The sequence below is a fragment of the Dermacentor silvarum genome, chromosome 6 (assembly GCF_013339745.2).
Source record: "Dermacentor silvarum isolate Dsil-2018 chromosome 6, BIME_Dsil_1.4, whole genome shotgun sequence".
NCBI classification, from domain to species: domain Eukaryota; kingdom Metazoa; phylum Arthropoda; class Arachnida; order Ixodida; family Ixodidae; genus Dermacentor; species Dermacentor silvarum.
The window spans coordinates 168,696,555-168,719,527 of record NC_051159.1 but is presented as its reverse complement, the minus strand read 5'-3'; the positions used below and the strand labels follow the sequence as shown (position 1 = coordinate 168,719,527).

The following is a 22,973-nucleotide window of genomic DNA, read 5'->3' as shown; positions in this document are numbered from 1 at the left end:
CGCACAAGCAAACATGAATAGGTCACACTCGATGACCGCGGACAACCACTGTCAAAACGCTGGCAGCAAGCACAGCCGCCGAAGCGAGCGAAGGTTCGTGCGGTCTATCGCTTCAACGGAAACTGAGCGGCGAATGCACGGCGCATACAAAGGTCAGAGTCGTGTGGAGATCGCTTGCAAGATACGGTGCGCGCGACAACACTGGGAGCCCTTACCGGCGCGAAGCCCACCCGTGAGCAAAAGTATGCGGACCAGGGGTTGCGCGATAAAGCCGAGTTTTTCCCCTGCCGGTGAGCGCAACTTGAAATTGAGGACTGCAGTCTAAACTTGGCATTGCGAACTTTTCAGTGTACTTGTCAAATTTACGTTTGTTAATTACTAGAAATTTTTTTTCGGTGACCCTGCGGTCCGTATACTTTTGCTCACGGGCATAGGTCGGCAGTGAGGGAGAAAACTTACACTCACTCACCAAAATTTTTCCACTGGCACTCGCACTGGCACACTCCCTCGCACTCCCGCCTGTGAAACGAGTGCGACTGAGTGCACTCATGAGTGAGCATAGGTGTTGGCAGAGAAGAAGCCACCCTCCCTCCCGCGCAGCCTTCCAGTTTTCCTCCTTTCGCGTGGGAGATTGCGTCGCCAGTTCCCCTTGCACCCGGTTGCAAGATACGCATTTGGTGCCGCAGCACAGCGTCGCCCCCACTCCCTCCCATAACCGGCCTCGCGGCCAGATGATGGCACAAAACGCATGAAGCTAGCAGTCGTTACCCTTAACTGAAGCCACTCTACCCTTTAACAAAGGATCCTTCAAGTAGCGACGCTGACAGTTCTTCCAACATTTGGTCTTACCTGCACTGCAACCACCACCAGACTCACTAAAGTCACTTACGTGAGCCTTATGCAATGTCTGTCTTTGCAACTTCTGTCAGCTGTAGAAAGCTTAACGAAAGCTGGCCACACGTACGATGCTCACATTTATAAAATATGCAAAACAGCGTCTGTAAGGGTTAGGGCATGTCCCATTGACTGGATTTCGAGTGGCTACTAACAAATGCAATTACTAGTGCCACCGCTGGTACCCTGCACCACAAAAAAAAAAAAAAAAAAAATGGACAGAAATTTCCGACGTCAACAAACAATGTCCCACCTTTTGGAAACACTGTCTGGAATGTCCTGGTGCACCGCCATCGAAAACGAACATCTGGAAACATGAAACGACAGAGGGCTTAATAACCACTCAAGGACAGATACTATGTACGAGTCGCGTGTACGCGATACTCACCAGTAGTAGGACCAAGTCCCGTATGCCTGCAGGACGCCATCGGTGAGGGAATGCAATGTAACAAACACGGTCTGCCACGGTGCGAGTGGTGCCCAAGGCCATCCCCTGTGGGACATTGGGAGGATGGCAAGGAGCGGCACACTGATGTCCTTCCTGCTCTTAGGCCGCAATCGAAAGCAGACGTTGGGATCCTGAAACAACAATATTCATACTTGGCATTTCCACTAATATATCTGAACGTGCACTGCACGAAACATTCCTCGTTTTTTTTTTAAGAAGCATAAATTTCGCCACCCCAACTTGGTTGTCGACAGGATAAATGAACTGAGCTAGCCCTACTGCAAACAAAGGAGCTTATAATAAATATCGAACAAAGGTTGTGTACAGTGGCAACATTTCTAGACCTAAGAAAGCCGTTCCATTCAGTCAGTACTTTTCAGTAAGCAGTTTTACGTAATTAGAAGGTGCAGGATAGACCTGCTTAGAAGCTATCTGCAAAATGGTAAGCGATATGCTACACTGGACGATTATAAACCCAGTGTAATCTCGGTGACTACAGGTGCACCACAAGGCTCATTAGTGCAGCCTTTGGTTTTCCTTTATATATGCATGATATCACTTGTATACAACTAACCGAAAAAGTGCTTTTGTACACGGTTGACGCGAATGTTTAAATGCGAAGCATTTCTTTGCGACCATTTGCCACTTTGACAGTATCTAGCCGCCTACGTCTTCGTGCTCTCACGGCCGTTTAGTTAACTTGGTATGCACCAAAGTTGACATAGTATGAGAAGAGTGTATGGCGAACATAAATGATAGGTCATGACATGCGTGTCATGAAGGTCATGAAACAGCAACCTAAATGACAATGATTCAGCGAAAGAAGATTAACACTAAAAACCACTAGAATGGGATCGGACGTGGGCACTAAGTGAAGGAAACACTAACGCATGACGGTAGAACTCGTAGTCATGAGCATGACAGCAAAAATGACAATGGCTCAGCGAAGAAAGATTAACACAAAAACCAATGGAATGGACTCAGATGTGGTACTAAGTGGAGTAAAAGGCTAAATGTGGATGGTCGAAGCCATAGTCACGTGCATGACTAAGGCTTTTGCCGTAAGGTCTCTTAGGTGTAGCTAAAGGGACGCCTGAGGACTCGTGACATGACCTACATGACAGGCATATCATGACATTCACGAAACCGCCGCCTACGTCTTTGTGCTCTCATGATCGTGTGCTCTCATGATCATGTGCACACTGCTTCGCATAACATCGATTCCCACAGGGCGTGGGATCTGCCGGCTTTTTTTTGTGTGTGTGATGAATTAACAGAGATAAAAGTAAATATGTGGTTAGGAGACTCGTCGAAGTTGCTAGATGTAAACGAGCTTCTGCTGAATGTCCGTAAAACAAAGTGCGAATTAAGGTCTCGAAGCACGGGAGTAAATATTCCTTTTAGTCATTATATCGATAATATAGAGCACATGAACAGTAATATTTTTGTATTGTTTTTCATGAGTATCTGGGAATGAGTATGTTAACAGTTCAAACACGAAGCTGTCACGCATAATAGGCGCTTTCGGAAGGACGAGACACCAAATACCAGCTAGGTGAGGCCAAGCATTTTTCCTTGATACAATCACAGATGCTGTAATGTGCCCCATGAGAATACAACTACTAGCAATGTTAAAAGGCTAGAGAAGTTGCAAAAAGACAAGCCGTGTGCTTGGAAGTTTGGGGAACACGACACGGACTCTACAAGGGACATTTATAATCGTTACAAGCTGCTATTCGTAAGCAATCTACACGTGCGGACTGGCGACATGTATACAGGGTGGTTTATTTTAGCTGCACCAAAATTTTTTAATTAGAAAAATATATATCTTGGTCACGTTATGTTTACCATTCGAGTGTACGGATTGGCGGCCTCTAGATAGAGAAATTTCCGCACTTACCTGCGTAATTAACGAAGTTACGCTATTAGCTTTCTAATTATGAATAGGTGGCTACAGAAAATGAGTACTTTGGGGCCCGTCCTCGACGCTACCTATCCCAACGATCAAATTTTGAATAGCGGAGTTCACGTGGGAGCTACGCGAACAATTAGTTCCCCTTGGCAGGCTCCTCGAAACCGAAACTGGCCGCAAAAAGAGCGTCCGTGTCCTCGATGTCGCCGCCCTCCCCCGCACGCCCTCCCCCGCACGTCAGTGCGGAAATTGCTCCGTATCTAGAGGCCGCCAATCCGTACACTCGAATGGTAAACATAACGTGACCAAGATATGCATTTCTAATTTTAAAAATTTAGTGCAACTAAAAAAAAGAAAGAACCCTGTATATACAGGGCGTTTCAGTGAACACGTAAATTTTTACAGGTTGCCCGAGGCAGATAGCACAATTCTAGTTCAGGAGCTGGTCTATTCGCAGAGGCGGGCATTACTTGCACAAAAAATTGAAATGCACAATCGACCGCATTTGATATGTGGGCGATACCAATATTTTTCCGACAGCTGGTACGGAAACAGATCTTTACAAAAAAAAAAACAAAAAAAAAACAAGTAAATGATGTCCTGCTAAAACTATCTGGCTTCAGTCTGTCTTCTCGCAAACACAAAGTTCCTAAAGCTTTCACCAAGGAGGTTTAATAATTGTTTTAAGACCTTGGTTTTCGTTGTAAAAAGTACTTGACTAATGAACACGAAATTATTAAACTTCAATTCTCATTTGCAAAGGGTTAAGGAGACGAATGTTTTAGGCGTATACCTCGACAGTTAACTCATCAGCCTATATGTCCACTGCAAGACAAAGGCACCTCCCTGCGATCCCCAATTACCTCTGTTTTGCGCCAGCCGATTCCAACTTGCACCTGCAAATTTCCTAAATTCATTAACTCCGACAGTTAAATAAAGTGGTACAATCTAACAGTTGAACCCTTTGGGGTGCATTTTTGCCACACAACAATAATCGTCATCTGTCTTGCTTGCGTTTCCTATCTTGAAAACTGCACTTGCTACTTTCCTGTCGGGAACGCTGTGTCACGCTGATAACGCTCTTGTCGTTCGAGCGCACAGCGTTAAAGGAAAGCCACGCAAGTCAGATGACTTATTTTTCTGTGGCAAAAATACGCCCCAAAGGGTGCAACTGTTTTTAGAGTAGCAAAATGAAACTACACTAATCCTCTATACGAAAATCCCAATACTGTATTACGTTACATTTTTCTTTGTCACTGTCACTTTGTACTCTGTCAATTTCAGACATTCGTATACTACGTATGCTATTACCATATACGTAATCACGTAGCCCAGCACTTGACTACCAATTATTGCAGCACAAAATACAGCGCTTCGAGCTATTCTCTTCCTAAAAGAACGGACTCGTTCGCATTCGCCTACCCATTACTTAATATACTACCCGAGAAACATTGCACCGATTACTACGTTCTCGTTTTGCTTTACAATATCATGCACAATTACACTATGATCATCATCTGCCTATATTTATGTCCTGTAAAAATGAATTAAAATACTACCTACCCATGACGATCAGTAACCTCGAAAACTCAAACCATTCCAAAATCTCGCACTAATTATGGATCATTTACATTCTCGCATGCCGCTTCACAGCTCTGGAATAAATCACTAACAGATCTAAGAGCACAACAATCAGCTACAAAACTAACCTTTGCTTTTGTGCTTGCGTCACTTCCTTAACGAGTATGTACCATATTTGTACTGTCGGAGCTTTTTTTTTTTTTTTTTTTTTCGCTCACGCGCTCTAGCGTTTATACAACAGCATACTACATAGGGGCCTCTTTCACAACTACGAGTTATAGGGCCCCACCTTTAAATCATACACATTGTACGTATCGTCATGTGATCAACAAAACACTTGAGCTTGACTAATTCACGAAGTTTTTAATTAACTTATAACCCATATTGCAATTCACAAATTCTAGCCGTTGAGTTCGCAAGGCAGATCCACTTGGAACGAATTCTCAGGATGACACCAGTTTCGAGATTAATTCCCGAACTTGGAGGGAATTCCGTGCTCACGTTGGTTTCGACGGGAATTCAGGGCGCAGGCTCCTTTCCCAAGCGTATCACCCCTGAAGGAAGCCGAACGCCAGGGGGTACGCTTGTACCCTTTTGAACCAGTGGGTGCCCGGCGGCGGTGGGAATCGAAATGTACATGTGCTTAGTCCAGTTTTGCGATTTTTGACACTGGCACTGGTGTTCCAGTTACTTTCTTAAAACGTCGTTTTATGCACTGAAGCACAAAAGTAACCGGAACGACAATGCATTTCTCCGCAAATTTCGGGAATTAACATCTCGAAACTGCCGTCATACTGAGAATTCGTTCCAAGTGGTTCCGCCTTGCGAACTGCACGGCTAGAAGTTGCGAATTGCAATATGGGCCGTAAGGTAATTAGTAAAAAAATTTGTCATTTATTGTTAATTAATCGATTGTGCATTTCAATTTTCTTGAGCGAGTAATGTCCGCATCTTCGAGCAGAACCGCTCATGAAGTAAAATTGTGATATCTGCCACAGGCAACTTAAAAAATTTTGAAGTGTTAGCTGAAACACCCTGTGTTTATACCGAGGTTGAGTTCCACAAAAATTAAACCTGATAAAAACTTTCCAGCTCAGGAATGTTATCGATTAGCTAAGGACACATTTGGTTCATAAATGATTGTTCAAACTTGGTTCAATTTGGTTCAAACTTGGTTCATAAATGATGCGCAGAACTCCCAATTATAAATATCGATCCTGAAATAGAACTCAGTATTCCGTTTAAAATTAACCGATCGGTTTAAACAGTACATAGGCTTCGGCTAGGCACTGCCTATACTAAATGCTTCCTGTATAGGATAAGAAAAACTAAGTGCTACATGCTCATGTGAAAAGGCTGAAGACGTAGAACACATACACTGTAAAAAACATGCTCCCCGTAAGAAGCTTTCAGAAAAACTACATGGCTTGGATGGACGGCCACTATCCATAGGAAAAATTTTGTATCCATGGCCGACAGAAAAACTACAAAACATCGCTGCGCGCGCCTTAGTGCAATTTTTTGAGGAATCAAAAATATCACAAGAATACCAAGTCAGATATTAGTTATTGCTGGCATTGCTATTAACATGCACTCTTGATTACACGTGTTCATGTAGTATTTGTGTCTGCGCGCAAGACTTGTATTTAGAGCACGGCATTCAAGAAGGACCTAATTCGCAAGTGCCCAACATCTTTGTGAACTTGGTTTTGAGAACATTTATGCTTTCTGAACTCGCGTGTTGCGTGTGAACACTTCAGTTTTGCGACTATTTATGTTATGTGAACTCTTCTGCTGCGCGAAAATTTATTTATACTTCAGTTAAGACTTAGTACGTGAATGTTTGTACATGTGCTTATTAGTCCAGTTTTGTGATTTTTGACAACATTCCGAGGACAACTATCATGCAAGAGAAGATGAGTAGCTGGCGAAACATAGGCACCAACCTCTTCTAAATACATTTAATAAAAAAGGGACAAATTATGGCAGACAGCCTTAGCTTCTAGATCTCGGATTTCTTGAATGAAAGTTATCTTGAAATTCATTCAGATAGCAGTGCTCCCGAGACGTTTGAGAAAGCTACTTTAGATAGATCTGAAGGGACCAATCTTCCTGTTGATAATTTCTTTCCTCAAGGCTTAGGTAACACAAACCATGGCAATTTTCTTTTTTGATGCCAGGCTATTTTTGCTGTGTACTTAAACTTACGCAAGAATCGGTTCGTCGGTTTTGTTTGCCTAATTTCTTATAGTACGTTAAGTTGTTTAAGTATGCGATGTCCTGAACTCTGTTCACCTCATGAGAGTTAGTTGATTGCTAGAGTGCATCCAACTTTATATTCCATTCACTTTTATTTTAGCGACAACGGTATGTTACCGTTGTCTTTCTGGTGTACAAAATATTGAGGATAGGGACCGAGTCGGATAAAGACAAGCATGTTTAGTCGCTGGTTTCCCTCGGTTGCTTTTCCCTTTGTCGTATATTTTCCAAATGAGTTTAAAGCAAATATTTGGAACTAGAAGCGAAGATTACACTGAAAAATTGAAAATGAAACCACGAGGCTTATTTTTAACCACTCGAGGACAGCCGTAGTATATGTCATGGGTACGGAGTACTTACACGTAGTGGAGCAGGATGATGAGCAGCGCGGTCGGCCACGGTACAAGTGGTGCTCAAGGCCATCTCCTGTATGGGGACGTTGGGAGGATGGCAAACGTAGAGCAGCACGATGGACATCCTACTCGTGGGCCGCACACCGAAAGCAGAGGTCAAGATTCTGAAACAATAAGGCATGGACGCAGTAAGGTCAAGTGCCGGGCGAGTTGGTACATATTAAGCAAGGAATTAAACAAGTTAACTAGACGCATACGCAGAGCAAAGAGCACAGGATGATGCTGGTTTTACCATCAACCGACTCAACTAGGATCTTCCTGTGTGCTTCTTTGCTCTCTATGCATCTTCGCTGGTTTAATTCCTTGTTCAATAATATTTCACTCTCAGAATATTTAACATAAAAGGCATGCGCTGTGGGTGTTTGGTTTCATGACATTTGTTTGTGCATTGTCATGCTCAAAATTCCGACGAATAGCTTTGTCAAGAATGCAAGACAAGGTATGAGCAACATTAGAGATAGAATGGTGTGGCAATATAACCCACATATACCGCATGTCATTAAGAAGGCGTGGCATACACATGTACAGTGTTCCACACTTAGGGGAAATCTCGGAGCGCATTGCATCGCGATGCGGCGAGCGCTGGAGTCGGGTGCCGGAAGTAGCTCGCGCAGGTGCAGACGGTCGAGGCGCGTTATCTTGAACCGCGTCGACTTGCTACGGCGGCGCGCGCAGGGCGCATCGTCGAGAAGCGTGCTACTTACTGTCAAGGGCAGTTCATCGTTACTGCGGGCACTGAGCCGATAATGTTAGCTAAATGTTGTGCGACGCCAACCTCTGAGCCTTCATTGGCAAAAATGGGGTTCTACACAGTTCTTTTCGCAGCACGCTTCGTTTGTTCATTCGAAAGGCCGAGATACTGAGTGCGTGCGCGCCTATTTCTTCACTGCGTGTGCTACCGTAATACGCAGCGACAAGGAGACAAAAATGTGCGCACAACGTTTAGTTGACATTATAGGCTTAGTGCCCGCAGTAACGATGAACTGCCCTTGATAGTAGCACGCTTCTAGACGATGCGGCCAGCGCGCGCCGCCGTAGCAGTCGACGCGGTTCAAGATAACGCGCCTTGACCGTCTGCGCGAGCTACTTCCGGCACCCGACTCCAGCGCTCGCCGCATCGCGATGCAATGCGTAGTAAGTGGTTCTTGAGGAAAGGGAAAGGTTGACGCTATCTTCTGCAGCCCTTGAGGGAGAACGGCACAGTGCCAAATGCAATGCGAGATTTCCACCTAAGTGTGAAACAGACTATCGTCACTTGGGCCGAGGGAGTCGCCCCCAACAGGGGCCACCCCGAGACCCCACCATGATTTTCAATAAAGATGTAACCACCACCACCAGACTATACGTACCTAAATATATTCGGAGGGCCTGCGTGATTGGAGGTTATTTTCTCGGCCGCGGGGCCCTTAACGCGATCGCGTTAATAAGGCATGGTCATTAGCAGCGCTACCAGCACTCAGGTCGCAATTAACCCGTTCAACTACATTCTGCAGCTACTGTTCGCATCGGTTCTGCCTGCGCGCGTGGGACAAGCGGAGCGGTTCGATGCGACTTGGGCTGCGCAAAAGCACAACACTTCAAGCTGCTTCCTGCCACACTATTTCGTTGGATTACCTGGCGAAACTGAACAGCTACACGTGTGCAACACTGTACAGGTGCCCACAAAATAACTCGGAACGCCGGACCGGTGGCCGTTCGCCGGCGGAGCGCGGCGGTGAAATAGTGCCAGGGTCTGCACATGCGCGGTCTCCCTAGCAAGCTCACCTCGCTCCCCAGTGCACCTAAATAGGTGTTGCCTTGCTCCGAAAGAATAGCGTTGGATGCCTAGCGTTGTCATAGGAGGGGGGCTGTGCGAATCCGGTTAAAACGCTATGTCTGCGCGTGCACGCGATGGAGCATAAGCGCTCGTGCGTGCGCGCTAATGGGCATTAGCGCCTTTTAAAGCGAATGGCTTAACTGGCTCATTAGTCGGGGATGGTGACCATCGTCGACAACACTTGCGGCAGCAAATATCAGAAAGCGGCATACTACACCTCTACCGTTCAATAAAGCACGTAAAAGTGAATTAGGCACCAAGTACGTAAAATTAAGAATTCAAGAGTCCCAAAGACTAAAAGTAATTAGGGTAATTTTTAAGACCAATACAGACATCACACGCCTTTATTAAAGCGTGCTAAAGTGAATTACTAACTAAGAATTACGATTAATTAAAAGGGTTGCGAACAGTAATAGAGACTACTCATCAATTCGAGACTCCGTGATAAAAGTGGTCACGCCAAATTAAGACTAGGAGTTCCAAAGAGCAGTACATACTAATAAAAATCAAAGGCTCCGTAACAGCAAGTAAGAAAAACCGAATTAAGACCAATTACTATTTAATTACCATACGCAAACAATCGCAAATTAAATGACGTCAACGCATTGAAGATTTCGCCGTCAAAGTCGCCTTAGCAATCGATATGGAACCCCCACCGAACGTTTTTTTTTTTCATACGCATTTGACAGCTGAACACCCCCTTGATTAACGTATCACCACACTGAACGAAAAACAATGTTTGCGCCAACCAACGCACTATGCGATAATCATTGCGACTGCGGAGCATTCAATAGACCTTTATTATAGTGCCGCATGCATAAAATTCCTGCGCGTGAAATGTTGGAATACGCCGTCTGTCATTTTGATAACTTCATACTGCACGCAGTCATCCTTGTTAAAGGAGCCGTAGTGTTACAGTCAAAGTTCTGATCTTATTCTTAAGCAGTAAATGCGGCTCGGAATATATAATCGCAGAATGACTAAAACACATAGCGGAACACGATGATCCGGCTTAAAAACGCCTATAAAAGCACTGTAGCGCGAGCCGTGGCGCACGCCCACATGAAAGATAAGCTATGAATTCATAGTTTCTTTGGGCGAAATAATTGACTCGGATATGCAAGACATTAGGTATAATTAAAAGTACAGCTTGGTGAACTCACTGGTCACCACTCAGTTATAAACGCTCATGGATTCCATTCACGCGAGCTATCCAGAAAGCATGACTATCTCTTAGAATTAATGCAGATTCCGACGTGAATACGGCACAAATTTTATGCGTGCGTTTAGAGATTGCGCTACATTACTATGCGCGCGAGCACCCTGTAGCTCACACTGGGCGTCTATCGCGCAATGGAAGCAGGCGTATACCCGTGCTACGCGAAGTGTTAGATTAATTGACTTGTATTCCTTCAGTTATTTTAAATGCACCAGCCGCTTCTCGGGCAATCCCCCGTTCTAGGCATATGCTGTTGCACCGTCCACTTCATGGCGACTCCCTCGTTGTGGTTATTTGCCACAATTTTGTGCGGGTATGTTTAAAATCGTGGGTCTGGCATAAAAAGCCCCGTAATTCATTTAAAGTAACACTGCTGCCCCGCGCAGTTGCGAGACTGACTACGCCAACCTTCTAGCCGGCTATTAACGACGTCGCACAAGCGACATTGTTAATAGGACACGTCTTGCTGTGTCCTGTGCCCAAAGTAGGCAGAGGTACGCAAGGTGATGTTTAACACGAACTCGCCACTCTCATATCGCACTGAACGCTCAAAAACGTTAAAATTCAACGTAAACATAGCCGCAAATTATCGTCAAAGCAAACAGCACAGAAGGCTTCGCTTACATCGATACCGATAGTGCGTGGGATCCGCATATTTTTTTCCCTGCATTTTCATTTTTGGTATGTACTACCGCGCTTAGTAGGAGCTACAAAATGAAGGCGCGTGGCAAAGCGGTCGAGCGTTGTAGGTCCTACTGAGCGCGAAAGTGCCTGCAGTGTGCCCACCAACTATCCTTCCAGTCGATAGCGGTAGTTTTCCAAATAATTATAATAATAAGAGGACACAGTGGTAGTACGAATCGTGTGTAAGTGGTATTTACCAGTATAGTAGCTGGGCTCCAAACCAAGTCCCGTCTGCCAGCAGGACGCCATGGGTGGTAGAATGCAATGGAGCCGACGCGCCCAGCCACGGTACGAGTGGTGCTCAAGGCCATCTCCTGTGGGAGGACGTTGGGAGGATGGCAAACGTGGAGCAGCACACTGCATATCCTTCCTACTCGTGGGCCGCACTCAAAAGCAAACGTTGGAATCCTGAAACGACAACAACGCTTTTTTCTTAACCACTCCAGGATGTAGCCGTATAGTACGAGTCATCAGTACGTGGTACTTACCTGTAGTAGTGCAGGGCGGTGACCATGGTCTCGCCTGCCAGCAAGACCACACCGACGAGGGAACACTGTACACCGCGGAACGAGTGATGCTCTGAAAGACAGCGAGGACAGTAAGTACTACACACTGAGAAAACGAACAGCAACAACGGCAACGAAACGGCCCGCTTACTGTCGCTGCTGCCCGGCCGAGCTCCGACGAGGACCGCAGGCGACGTCCGGCGTCGAGGGCTGCATTAAGCAGGATTAGTAGCTAAAAGCTGGCGAGGTAATTCCGAGTGCTCCCCCGATTCCACATTTCGCTCGATAGCACTGACGCGCCCGGGCTACCTTGTCACGAAATAGTGGTCGGGTCGCAGTGCAATTCGGAACGGGTCCATGTCCTTGCCGCAGTCGAAAAGAGGACGCTAACAGCTAGCCTGCCTAGTGTGAGCTAAGCTGTGTGTCAGCTAAGCCTGAAGCTACACACGCCGCCACCCCGAACACGGTGGCCCGTCCTCTTCGATTCCGGCACGGGGGAGGCCCATGCGGTCGCAGCCATGCCCACGAAACTCCTCGGGCTTACAGTTAAGCAACAAAATTAACTTTAACTTTACGTAATTTTCAAATGTAGCTGTAGAATCCTAGCGAGCGTTAACTGGTGGAACTGAACGATTAACTTCGCTAAGGCGTGCGCCACCCTCGCCAGCTTGGGGACCATCTATAGGACTTAGCTCGTGAGCGCTGACGACGCTCGACGTCTGGAAGCTCGCCGTGACGACGCTCGCCGTGAAGGGTTGCCGCGCAGGTCCTCCGTTAACAGTCACGGTCAGAGCTGCTCCTCCACAGTTCATGGTCCAGGCGTCGCCGACGAATGGGAACGCGCACAAACACAATAACGAGTACTCGGCAGGCGCGACTTCCGACTTTTACGCTGCGCCGGCTTAACCGGGATGCCCCAAGGGCTGAAATGCCAGCTGGCCGTCGCACACATTCCGGGAGTTCGGAAAGGAGCGCGACGAATTGCCGAGAAGGAGGCAACAAAGCCATAGTCGTTCCAAAGTCTGGCCCGAGTTCGTCAAGCGCTGCCACCGTTAGCGCGAAATTAGGAGCAGCAGGACCGCGGGGTACGGTTCGACGCAGAGGGCAGCCGACACGTGGCCCATCGAAGTCGACAGAAAAATGCAAAATGGCGGCCCAAGCATCCGGATGTTCGTTATATGACCACGACAACCACGATGCTAAGCACTTTGGCGCATGCGTTGATACGCCCGGCCGTTTGTTTTCTTCTCTCATTGGCCTCTTCTCGAACTACGTCACTGGCTCAATGACTGGCTTGCTAGCGGCCGCGCCACCGTTATCACCGCGCTCGGCGTGACTGGTTATGGTGACGTCAAACGAACAAATGAAAACGAAAAAAAAAAAAGAAACCGTAGCTGGCATGCAGTTGCCGAACTCGGAATGTTCTAGAAGCTTCCACATGCATTCACTGTGTTCGTGGACAGCAATGGCGTTTGCGCTGTCGCCGTCGTTTTATCGATGTGAAACTCGCCGACGGAATCTTCGCGCTTGGTATTTACGTTGGGCTCCGGCTGCGAGCATGACTTGCAACTTACGAGCGCGCGTCGCAACATATTTCGAGTTCGCTGCGTACACGTCGTCGTCTCCTTCTTGCCGCACCGTTTCTCTTCAAACAAAAATTTAATTTATAAGCGTTTGCTTGCTGGAACCATGATATGAATAAGAGACACGCCGTAGGAAGGGACTCCGGTTTTTGACCACCTAGGGGTTCTTCAACGCGCATCGACATCTAAGTTCACGAGAGTTTTTGCATTTCGGCCGTTAGAAAAGCGGCTGCATGCCACGGTCGCGATCGAACCGTCGACCAGGCGCTCAGCAGCCGAAGCCCACAGTCACTCGGCTACGGCGGCGGATTGCTTAGAACTGCCATAGTGACACGGGTTTGCCGTCAATTAAAGGCATCCGCATTCCGATCGTTTCGATCTCTGTATGACTTGCACCAATTGAGCTTTTTTTTTTCGGATGTTGTCGTTCTAAACGCTAGCATCCTGCATTTGCTATAGCAACGCAATAGAAAGGCGAAAAAGGAAGATGGTTAATAAAAAGCTCTTCTTCCTATACACTGGATGACTCGGCGAAAAGATATCGCAAGATATTTCGGTTCTCGCGCACGAAGATTTAATAACCACAAGAATTACCATGACGAATTATTCAATAACGCACTTAATCACAATTAACGCTTTTAAGTAGACTTCAATTCCTCGTTCAAAACTTTCTTTATCAAAGATTATTGCATCTGATGCCACCGCCTGCTTCGTTCGCCTTGGTCTGGCTGATGGTGGGCTTAATTTTGTTTTCTTCTGAATTTTTTCGCTGTTTGATTTAACGATTATTTTGTTCTTGCTTTGCGCGGCGGCCTCTCGGCAGTGGCCTCATTGAGCTATGGCGTTTCATGCTCAACACAAGGTCGTCGGTTCGATGCCTACGGCCAACGAAGGCGACTGCTTAGCATGGGAGCCAAATTTAGGGCAGATAAGCAGCCTTTCATTTTAGGTTCAAAACTATACGCCAGATATTAAGCATGCAGGTGAGGAAGTAGCTGCGTGTCTAATCAACAAAACATTAATAGCCATCCCAATTTCAACGAATACTGCACGATTCCCCTCCAAAAATTGTCCATGCACTTATGTTTTTTTTTTCTTTTTTTTATATAGTTCCGAAATGCCAAAAGACAGCTTTACATGTCTAATAACAAAACAATTAAAAGCATGTACAATTATCATTTTGTGTGAGAGAGAGTATTTATGTCGCCACGGTATTCATTGCCCATCGCAGGTCGGCAACTCCGATGTCCTTTTTGCTAATCCACCTCATTAGCAAGATTTTCTTGAGTAGTTTTGTTATACTGATGTGAGTTCAGAATTTAGAGCACTGCATGGACTCGGGCTTGCCCGAAAGCCCGGGCCCGGCCGGGTAGGGCAGTTTTTTCCCGGGCTCGGGCGCGGCATGTCCTTTTTGGCCCGGGCCCGGGCCGGGCTCGGACTTTCTGGTGGTGTGCATGTAACGTGCAGCGAGTTATCCTCAGACGTCTGGACTCTGAAAAACATGTCTTTTTCGGTCTCGGGCCTCGTTCGGGCTGGTTTCGAGCCGGTTTCGGGCTGGGTTCGGGCCTAAGGTAACGGGGTGGCGGGCCGGGCCGGGCGTGTAACGTAGATTATTTCCGGGCCCGGGCTGGGCCCGGGTTTCCCCAAAAACTTTTGGTCGGGCTCGGGCAGGCAGCCTAACGTAAAAACGGGCCCGGGGCGGGCCCGGAGCGGGCCCGGGCTGAAAAAATCGGCCCGTGCAGTGCTTTACCGCCCGCATCGTCATTCAAGGATACACATATACAGTCGAGTTCGTCGTCCTCTCATCCTGTTCATACGACGTCATCTTGGGGTGGAACTTCCTGTCCGATCATCAGGCCGTCTTTGATTGTTCTCGCGCCGAAGTTGAATTTTCTCCGCTTCCCGATACCCGTCCACATGACCTTGACGATCTTGGCGACAAGGGGTTACGCTGCTGAGCAAGAGATCGCGGGATCGAATCCAGGCCGCGGCGGCCGCACTTCGATGGAGGCGAAATGCAAAAACGCCCGTGTGCTTGCGTTGTAGTGCACGTTAAAGAACCCCAGGTGGTCAAAATTAATCCGGAGCCCTCCACTACGGCGTGCCTCATAATCAGAACTGGTTTTGGCGCGTAAAATCCCAGAAAGAAGAAGAAGATCTTGGCGACAAACTGGTCGTTACAGAAGACACTACGATCCCTCCGCACTCTTCGGTGATTGCGAATGCCTGCTCTCCTTTCGCCACTGACGCTACTGCCCTGTTTGTCGCATCCGACATTTTTGTTCGCCGACGATGTTCCCTTCCCTGTGCTGTCCTAACTGTCAGCGGTGGCTGCACGCGACTGCTCGTTTCCAACGCTAAGGCCACGCCCCTCGTCTTACGTCGTGGCGAGTGCCTTGGACGTCTTCAGACTGCGGGCTCGGTAACCATCTTTGACGCACGTCTTGACAACACCTGTTCAGACGTGAACTCGGTGACTTATAGTTTGCCTTGTTCCCAGCCTACGCAAGACGTCTTCCATAGCTCAGTAGATGCCCTCCTGAGCCCTACGCAGCGTTCGCAGCTTCTCAGCCTTCTACGGAAATACCAATCTACGTTCGACTGTCAACACGCCCCACTATCGACACTGGCACCCACGCACCACTGCGCCAGAGGCCTTATCGTGTATCACCCGCAGAGCGCCGTGTTATTGAAAACCAAAGCCGCTATTCTGGACATTCCGCCATTTTCTTCGAGGCGTGACGTAGGCGCGACGCTTACAAAATGGCACTGATGGCTCCGTTTTGCTTTCGTAACGATACGGAAATTTGACGTTTCGCCTAAGAAAGTGTAATGTAGGCATTGAACCTAGCATTCTTGATAAATGAAAACAGTTTTCCTCCCCAGTAAAAATAAAGCCGCTAGCTCAAAGCGTACGATTATTCCATCAAAATCTTTTCTCGCTTCCGTCGTCTGCATGCGCGCGGGCTGTCGTCTGCTTCATTAGATAGGATGCGTGTCCTCGGGAAACTGAATGAGTCATCGTATATCGGCGCCCACGCGCTTGCTTTCTACCTTGAGACAACACACGCGACCTACCAGTGATGATGAGCGCACGCTCTAGGCCGCGTTATCGCTATCTCGTGATCCGCAAGTGACTCAGCCCGACTAGTCGGGCTGAGAAGCGGCCGAATATCATCGATAGCGTTGCGCGCGCCACAGGTATCTGCTTGAGCGACGCAAACGTCGGCACTGCCATCTCTTGTGCACTTCGCTGCTTACTCGCACCGCGAGAGGAAACTTCAAGGCGCCGTCTTGCGTACATTTCTTTTTGTAAATTAAAAAGTCACCGTTGTCATAGCCTTTGATGATGCGAAAAGTCATTAATATTGATTACAATACAAACGCAATAGTGAAAAGTGCAAAATGTCGCAGAAAGTTTGCTAGTTTCAACCAATATTATTTCAAATAAACGTGTTTTTAATAAAAATGATGGTGCAAAACACAAATGCCAACACCACCCGAAAGCGATGCAAATGCTATGAACACGCGTTGTGAACAAAAGGTTTTTATGGCCCGAAATGACAGGGAAAATGCGGCGATACGCATGCCTCTCCACTGCCGTTGCATATGGCTGCTCATTACCATAATTCGCGCGGCTCGTCGCACCACAAATTATGGCGGAAAATCTCTGCAATGGCGGCCCAGCGCAACGTCACGCAACGTCAAATTGACGTTTACGAAACGGCCCTTCCTGTGACGCTCCTCACGGGATATTCCTTCAGCCAATGAACAAGCTGACATGCCGGCTATCTTGGAACGCCACCACATATTCGCGAAATTGCAGATGCATTGTACGAGCTTCTGCACGCTACCGTCCACTTTCTTTTTAAAGCGCTAAAGTCGCAATATAGGTGCAAGGACCACAAAAAAGTATTAGTCGATAAAACTGGCAGCTCCACGTCACGCTTCGTCATTCTGACGAAAACGCAAAATTGCATTTTGCAAAACTTCTGTTTCCCGGCACAAATTTCAAAACACGTGACCTCTGGACAGCCAATGAGACAGCCAAGATGGCGGATAATGGCGGCCGTGCAGCCGCCATGCGTGTCCAGAATAGAGCCTCAAGTAAGCGAAATGTTTGAGCGTGGAGTGGTTCAACCTTCTAATATTCCCTGAGCGTCACCTGTAATCCTGGTTAAGAAAAAAGATAACTTAATCCAATTTTGCGTTGACTACCGCCGTCTCAATAAGATAACTCGCAAAGACGTCTACCCTTTACCGCGCATCGACGATGCTCTGGATTGTTTGCAAGGTGCGGAGTATTTTTCTTCGCTCGATTTACGCTCAGGCTATTGGCAAGTGCCTATGGATCCTGCCGATCGCCAGAAGACAGCCTTCGTGACCTCAGATGGCCTATATGAATTTAACGTTATGCCGTTTGGGCTTTGCAATGCCCCTGCTACTTTCGAACAGATGATGGACAATCTGCTTCGTGGGCTAAAATGGAAGGCATGCCTATGTTACCTTGACGATGTCGTCGTCTTTTTTCCAGATTTTCCCACACATCTGTACCGTCTCGAACAAGTCCTGCAGTGCATCACCGAGGTAGGCCTCAAACTCAGCTTGAATAAATGTCGCTTTGGAGTCAAGCAGCTTGCAATACTCGGCCACGTCGTATCGAAAGAAGGCATACTACCTGATCCTTCCAAACTTCGCGCCGTCGCCGAATTCCCGAAACCCACGTCCCTGAAAGAACTTCGGAGCTTTATTGGGCTCTGCTCCTACTTTCGTCGTTCTATCCGGAATTTCGCTTCTATCATTGCTCCGTTGACTCAGCTGCTTCGCGGCGACACACGACTTTCTACTTGGGTCATAGCATGCGACGATGCTTTTGAAACTATGCGGCGTTTGCTCACTTCGCCTCCCGTACTGCGCCATTTCGACCCCACGACCACCACGGAAGTCCACACCGACGCCATCGGCTTAGGACTTGGTGCCGTGCTTGCACAGCGCAAAAGTGGGCATGATGAATACGTAGTAGCCTACGCCAGCCGAACACTAACGAAAGCGGAATCCAACTACTCCGTCACCGAAAAGGAGTGCCTGGCTATCATCAGGGCCCTTGGAAAATTCCGACCCTACCTGTACGGCCGCCCCTTCGACGTCGTAACAGATCACCATGCTCTATGCTGGTTATGCACCATGCTCTATGCTGGTAGAGCCCATCTGGCCGCCTTGCGCGATGGGCTCTACGGTTACAGGACTTCGACATAGGCGTCATTTACCGGTCTGGCCGTAAACACACCGACGCGGATGCCCCCTCTCGGTTGCCTACACCAAGTGACATGACTTGCATTTCAATCATCGAATCGTCGTTTTCGCCGCCTGTGCACGTCAACATGGCTGTGAAGCAACGCAATGAACCCTGGATTGCGGCACTTATGGATTGCATTCCTGACACTTCAACAACACGCCCTTCACGCGCTATCCGCCGCCAAGCTTATCATTTCGAGTTGCGGGATGGTGTTCTCTATCGTCGAAATTACGCTTCCGACGGTCGCAAATGGTTGTTACCCCGCCATCTGCGCACAGATGTATGCTCCACTCTCCCGGTTCAGACCCGCAATGCGCCCATGCCGGCCTCTTTAAGACTTACGCCAGGCTTCGCTCCCGCTTCTGTTGGCGTGGCATGTATAATTTTGTGCGGAAGTACATTCGCTCGCGCACAGCGTGCCAACGACGCAAGCTTCCTTCTCCTCGTCCTTCTGGTCCTTTGCAGCCCATTCCTTGTCCGTCCCGACCATTGGACCGCGTCGGCATCGATCTCTATGGCCCTCTTCCCTGCACACCAGCTGGCAGTCGCTGGATTATTGTCGCTGTCGACCGCCTCACCCGCTATGCAGAAACTGCGGCACTGCAAACAGTGACAGCCCGTAACATTGCGTCCTTCCTCCTGCATCGCTTCATGCTGCGTCATGGTGCACCGCGGGAACTTCTGAGTGACAGAGGGCGTGCGTTTCTTTCCGAAGTTCTTAACGCCCTTCTGACCGCATGCCATACCATCCATCGCACCACTACAGCTGATCATCCGCAAAGGAACGGCATAACAGAATGGTTCAATCGTACTTTGGGCGACATGCTATCCATGTACATGACATCGGATCATACTAACTGGGACCTCGTTTTGTCATATTTTACGTACGCCTATAACACTGCTTCACAGGCCACAACGGGATTTTCGCCATTCTTTCTCGTATATGGCCGCGAACCTACCTGTACGCTCGACACCATTCTCCCATACCGGCTACGCCTCTGTCTGTAGCCTCCAAGTATGCCGAGGAATGCCATCAGCTGGCCCGTTCGTTCACGGCGGAAGACCAGTCTCTCCAAAAACTCCGTCGCGATGATGACCAACCTCCCTGCACCTACCAGCCGGACTCACTAGTCTGGCTGTGGATACTTTCAAGCACCCCTGGTCTATCCTCTAAACTCCTCGCTCAATACCACGGTCATTACCGCATCGTACAACAGACGACGCCAGTCAACTACGTCGTCGAGACGCTAACGCCATCTACTAACTTGAGGCGTCGTGAACGCGAGACAGTGCACGTCCATAGATTTAAACCCTATTACGAACCCCTTGTTAGGGTTAGAACCCCGTGTTAGGCCGTTAGAGGTGGTCAGAAGGTTGGTAAGAGGCGCAATGATGGTAGCAAGGTCGCGCACAAATCGGCGAAAATACGAGCACAGCCCAATGTGTTTTCTAAGGGTTTTCATGGAATTGGGCTTGGGATATTCGGCTACGGCAGGGAGCTTCGTGGGGTCCGGAAGAACGCCCTCCTTGCAGACGACGTGGCCTAGCATGGTGCGGTATTGGCTCAAAAAACACCAGGATACCAAGAATACGTCGTTGCCTACGCGAGTCGAACGCTCAAGAAAGCCGAGTGTAATTACTCTGTCGCCGAGAAAGAGTGCCTCACCATAATTTGGGCGTCGGCTAAGCTTCGTCCGTACCTCTATAGCCGCCCTTTCGACGTCATCACGGACCATCATGCTCTATGCTGGCTCTCGTCGCTGAAAGATCCCTCGGGACCAGGGGCGTAGCCAGAAATTTTTTTCGGGGGCGGTTCATCGGCCCGACCGGGGGGGGGGGGGGGGGGGGGCAGGCTTCTGCTTTCCTCTACGTCGCGTGATCGATAATAAATATCGGTAGTTTAAGCAGACTCTATACATGTATATCACAGACATGGGACCGCCCCCCCCCCCCCCCCCCCGCCCCTCGCGTGTGCGTGTGCTTGTGAAGAAATTAAGTAAAAAGTAAAGTAAGCTCACTAAATACAGTAAGCACGACAGGTAAAGTGGGCGTTTGGAGCAACGGTCTCTCATCGCGCCACTGAATGGACCAGTCTTCGAAAACGCATCATTGAGACGACCCGTGCGATCGGAGAAGATATCATTATTGTTAATTTCCGTTAAGCGTAGATGGCGTCGTCCTCGTCGGGGCGAAGTGCGTTTCACAAGTCAAGGACGGCTATACGCGTGAAAATGCACGTGTGACCAGGCTATAGCTACTCCAATAGCAATAGCTTGTTCGCTACGTCTTTGCGCTAGAAAACTTAAATACGCGCAAAAACGCGTAATGCTTTTTTTTTTTTTTTTGAAGCTTTCGTCGCCCTGCTCCCTCATACGAGAGGGTTGCATTTCCTGCGGCAAGTGCATGGGCCGCTGTGTCTTCCGCTGTGTGCGAGCGTGCAGCCGTCATTTCCCTTTACGTCAACAGATTCAGAATTGTACAGAATTTTTCACCGCATAGCATAGATATGGCATGTGTACGCATTTTAAGTAGTGCGTGCAACTCATTTCTGCTTCACTTACGCCGGTGCAAACAGGAAACGGCCTTGTACCTCACAGAATCTCGACTAATTGGTGTACTAGTGATGCAGGAATGAACTCCGGTCTTGTTCAGTGCATAGTGCACATAATCAATTTCTCAGGACGCGTGAACTCCGACGAGAACTGTCAGCGCCTGCAACAAGAGTTTACTTACGCTGTACTGCGCACAGCAGTAATTCATGCTTGTCGGCTATCTGTTTCGTGCATTCTGTTGCGAGTCGGTGGAATTTCAGTGCTGTCATCAACCCCTTCGTGTGTACATTGCTGGTTTGGAATTCCACAACAAAACAGCAACTACCAGCCTTCCGTAATTGCTGGTTTGGGATTAAACAACACAGCAGTAATTACCAGCCTTCCGTAGGGGCGCAATCGCAAAAAAGAGACGTTTCTCGCGCAGACTAAGCCTACTTTCACACTTGGGAAGCGGCAAAGCGGCCGGAAAATTTTTTCCGCGCCTGTCCAAGTTGTGCACATTTGTTTTGCTACCGCCGCGGCCGCCGCTACCGTTTTCGTCCAGATCCATCTCATCTGCGTACGTATGTCGGCGTGGTGGCGCTCATTATCGCATTATTTCGAGCGGTATGATCATTCTTTGACCCACGTACCGTCATCAAAAGTGATCATTTTACGCAACTTCGCGTGTCATCTGCGACCTTCGGCAAATTCCTCGTTGGCGTTCCGTAATTCTCCTCACACGGGCGCGGTAGCACTGAGTCACAGGTTTGTGCCTAGGCGTGATAATATTTCTTTAATAGCTTTTATTTACAAGTTGTAATAACATTTTATCATTTCGTATTGTCGGTGCCTCCAGGACACCAAAGGGGCAACGGGAACACCACAGCTAAAACCCGGGCTGGCCCTTGTGTTGGGGCTCGCCAAAGCCTGCGTGTCATACGTGAGACCTACGCTGCCAATCTATCGTCACGACGAGAAAATCACCCCGCGACTTCTGCAACATACCGTACACGTGCGAGGAGAATTATGGAGCGCCAACGAGGAATCTGCCTATAACTATTGTCTGCCGTGGAAGTAGAAGGAGAAATGGCTTTTACACTTCTACCTACTTGTTTTCTAGGAATGGACAATGAATAAACGGATGACCCGGACACCTCGGGAACGGCGGTGGTGGGTTCGCCTGGCTTTGCAAAAGCGCGAGAAGTTGGGTCACGCCAAGGCTTCGTTGCCGCACCTCCGGTCGCGCGACGTTCAATACTATCGCGAGTAATGCTGACAGTACGCTTTAGTGCCACTCTTGTCGTAGAGCAAGGGCTGGTTCTTGATCGCGTCGATCAGCATTACAGCCTACACATTTGGTGCCATGTTCAATTTTACGACCGGTTGTTTACATGCTAGTGTAGCTTCCAGTGAAGCAGAACGACTTTCCGCCGCGTTTCCGCTTCGCCATGGCGAAAAAATCGGCCCGACACCGATTTGGCTCGCAGCCTGTTTTTCTGCCTGTTTTGCCGCCTATAGGCGGGCGGATTTTTGCAAGATTTTGCCGCTTCCGACAGCTTCGAGACCAAGTGTGAACGTAGCCTAAGATCCTGCGCGAGCGCGGCCTAACCGGCACCTGAAGGGAAGCGGCGGAAATGTATACCGGAGATTTCGACCACCTGGGGTCTTTAACGTGCACCTAAATCTAAGTAAACGGGCCTCGAGCGTTTTCGCCATCATCTAAAAAGCGGCTGCCGCATTTGTTGCTTCATTTGTTGCGCATTTGTTGCTTCAGAATGCGGCCGCCACATTCCTCCCCAAAATTTCACAGTGTCAAAGCCTTGACAAA

At 48.3% G+C, this 22,973-nt stretch overlaps 1 protein-coding gene across 5 annotated transcripts in view; it reads right to left on the bottom strand.

The window, feature by feature from the left end:
• The window catches only part of LOC119456368 (uncharacterized), a 32,817-nt gene extending 20,560 nt beyond the window's left edge, over positions 1-12,257 (bottom strand). For 2 of the 5 annotated variants that reach the window (XR_007467596.1, XM_049669793.1), the window contains exons 1-3: positions 11,884-12,257; positions 11,715-11,805; positions 11,424-11,634 (exon numbers count right to left, since the gene is read on the bottom strand). Coding sequence is in view for 3 of the 5 variants with exons in the window: in XM_049669793.1 (XP_049525750.1) it covers positions 11,424-11,634; positions 11,715-11,740 (237 nt within the window). In the remaining 2 variants the exon portion in view is untranslated. Of the gene's footprint in view, positions 1-1,147; positions 1,202-1,282; positions 1,474-7,454; positions 7,612-11,423; positions 11,635-11,714; positions 11,806-11,883 lie in introns of all 5 variants that reach the window. The other 3 variants (XM_049669794.1, XM_037718086.2, XR_007467597.1) reach the window with 2 other exon arrangements.
• Positions 12,258-22,973: the final 10,716 nt, after the last annotated feature.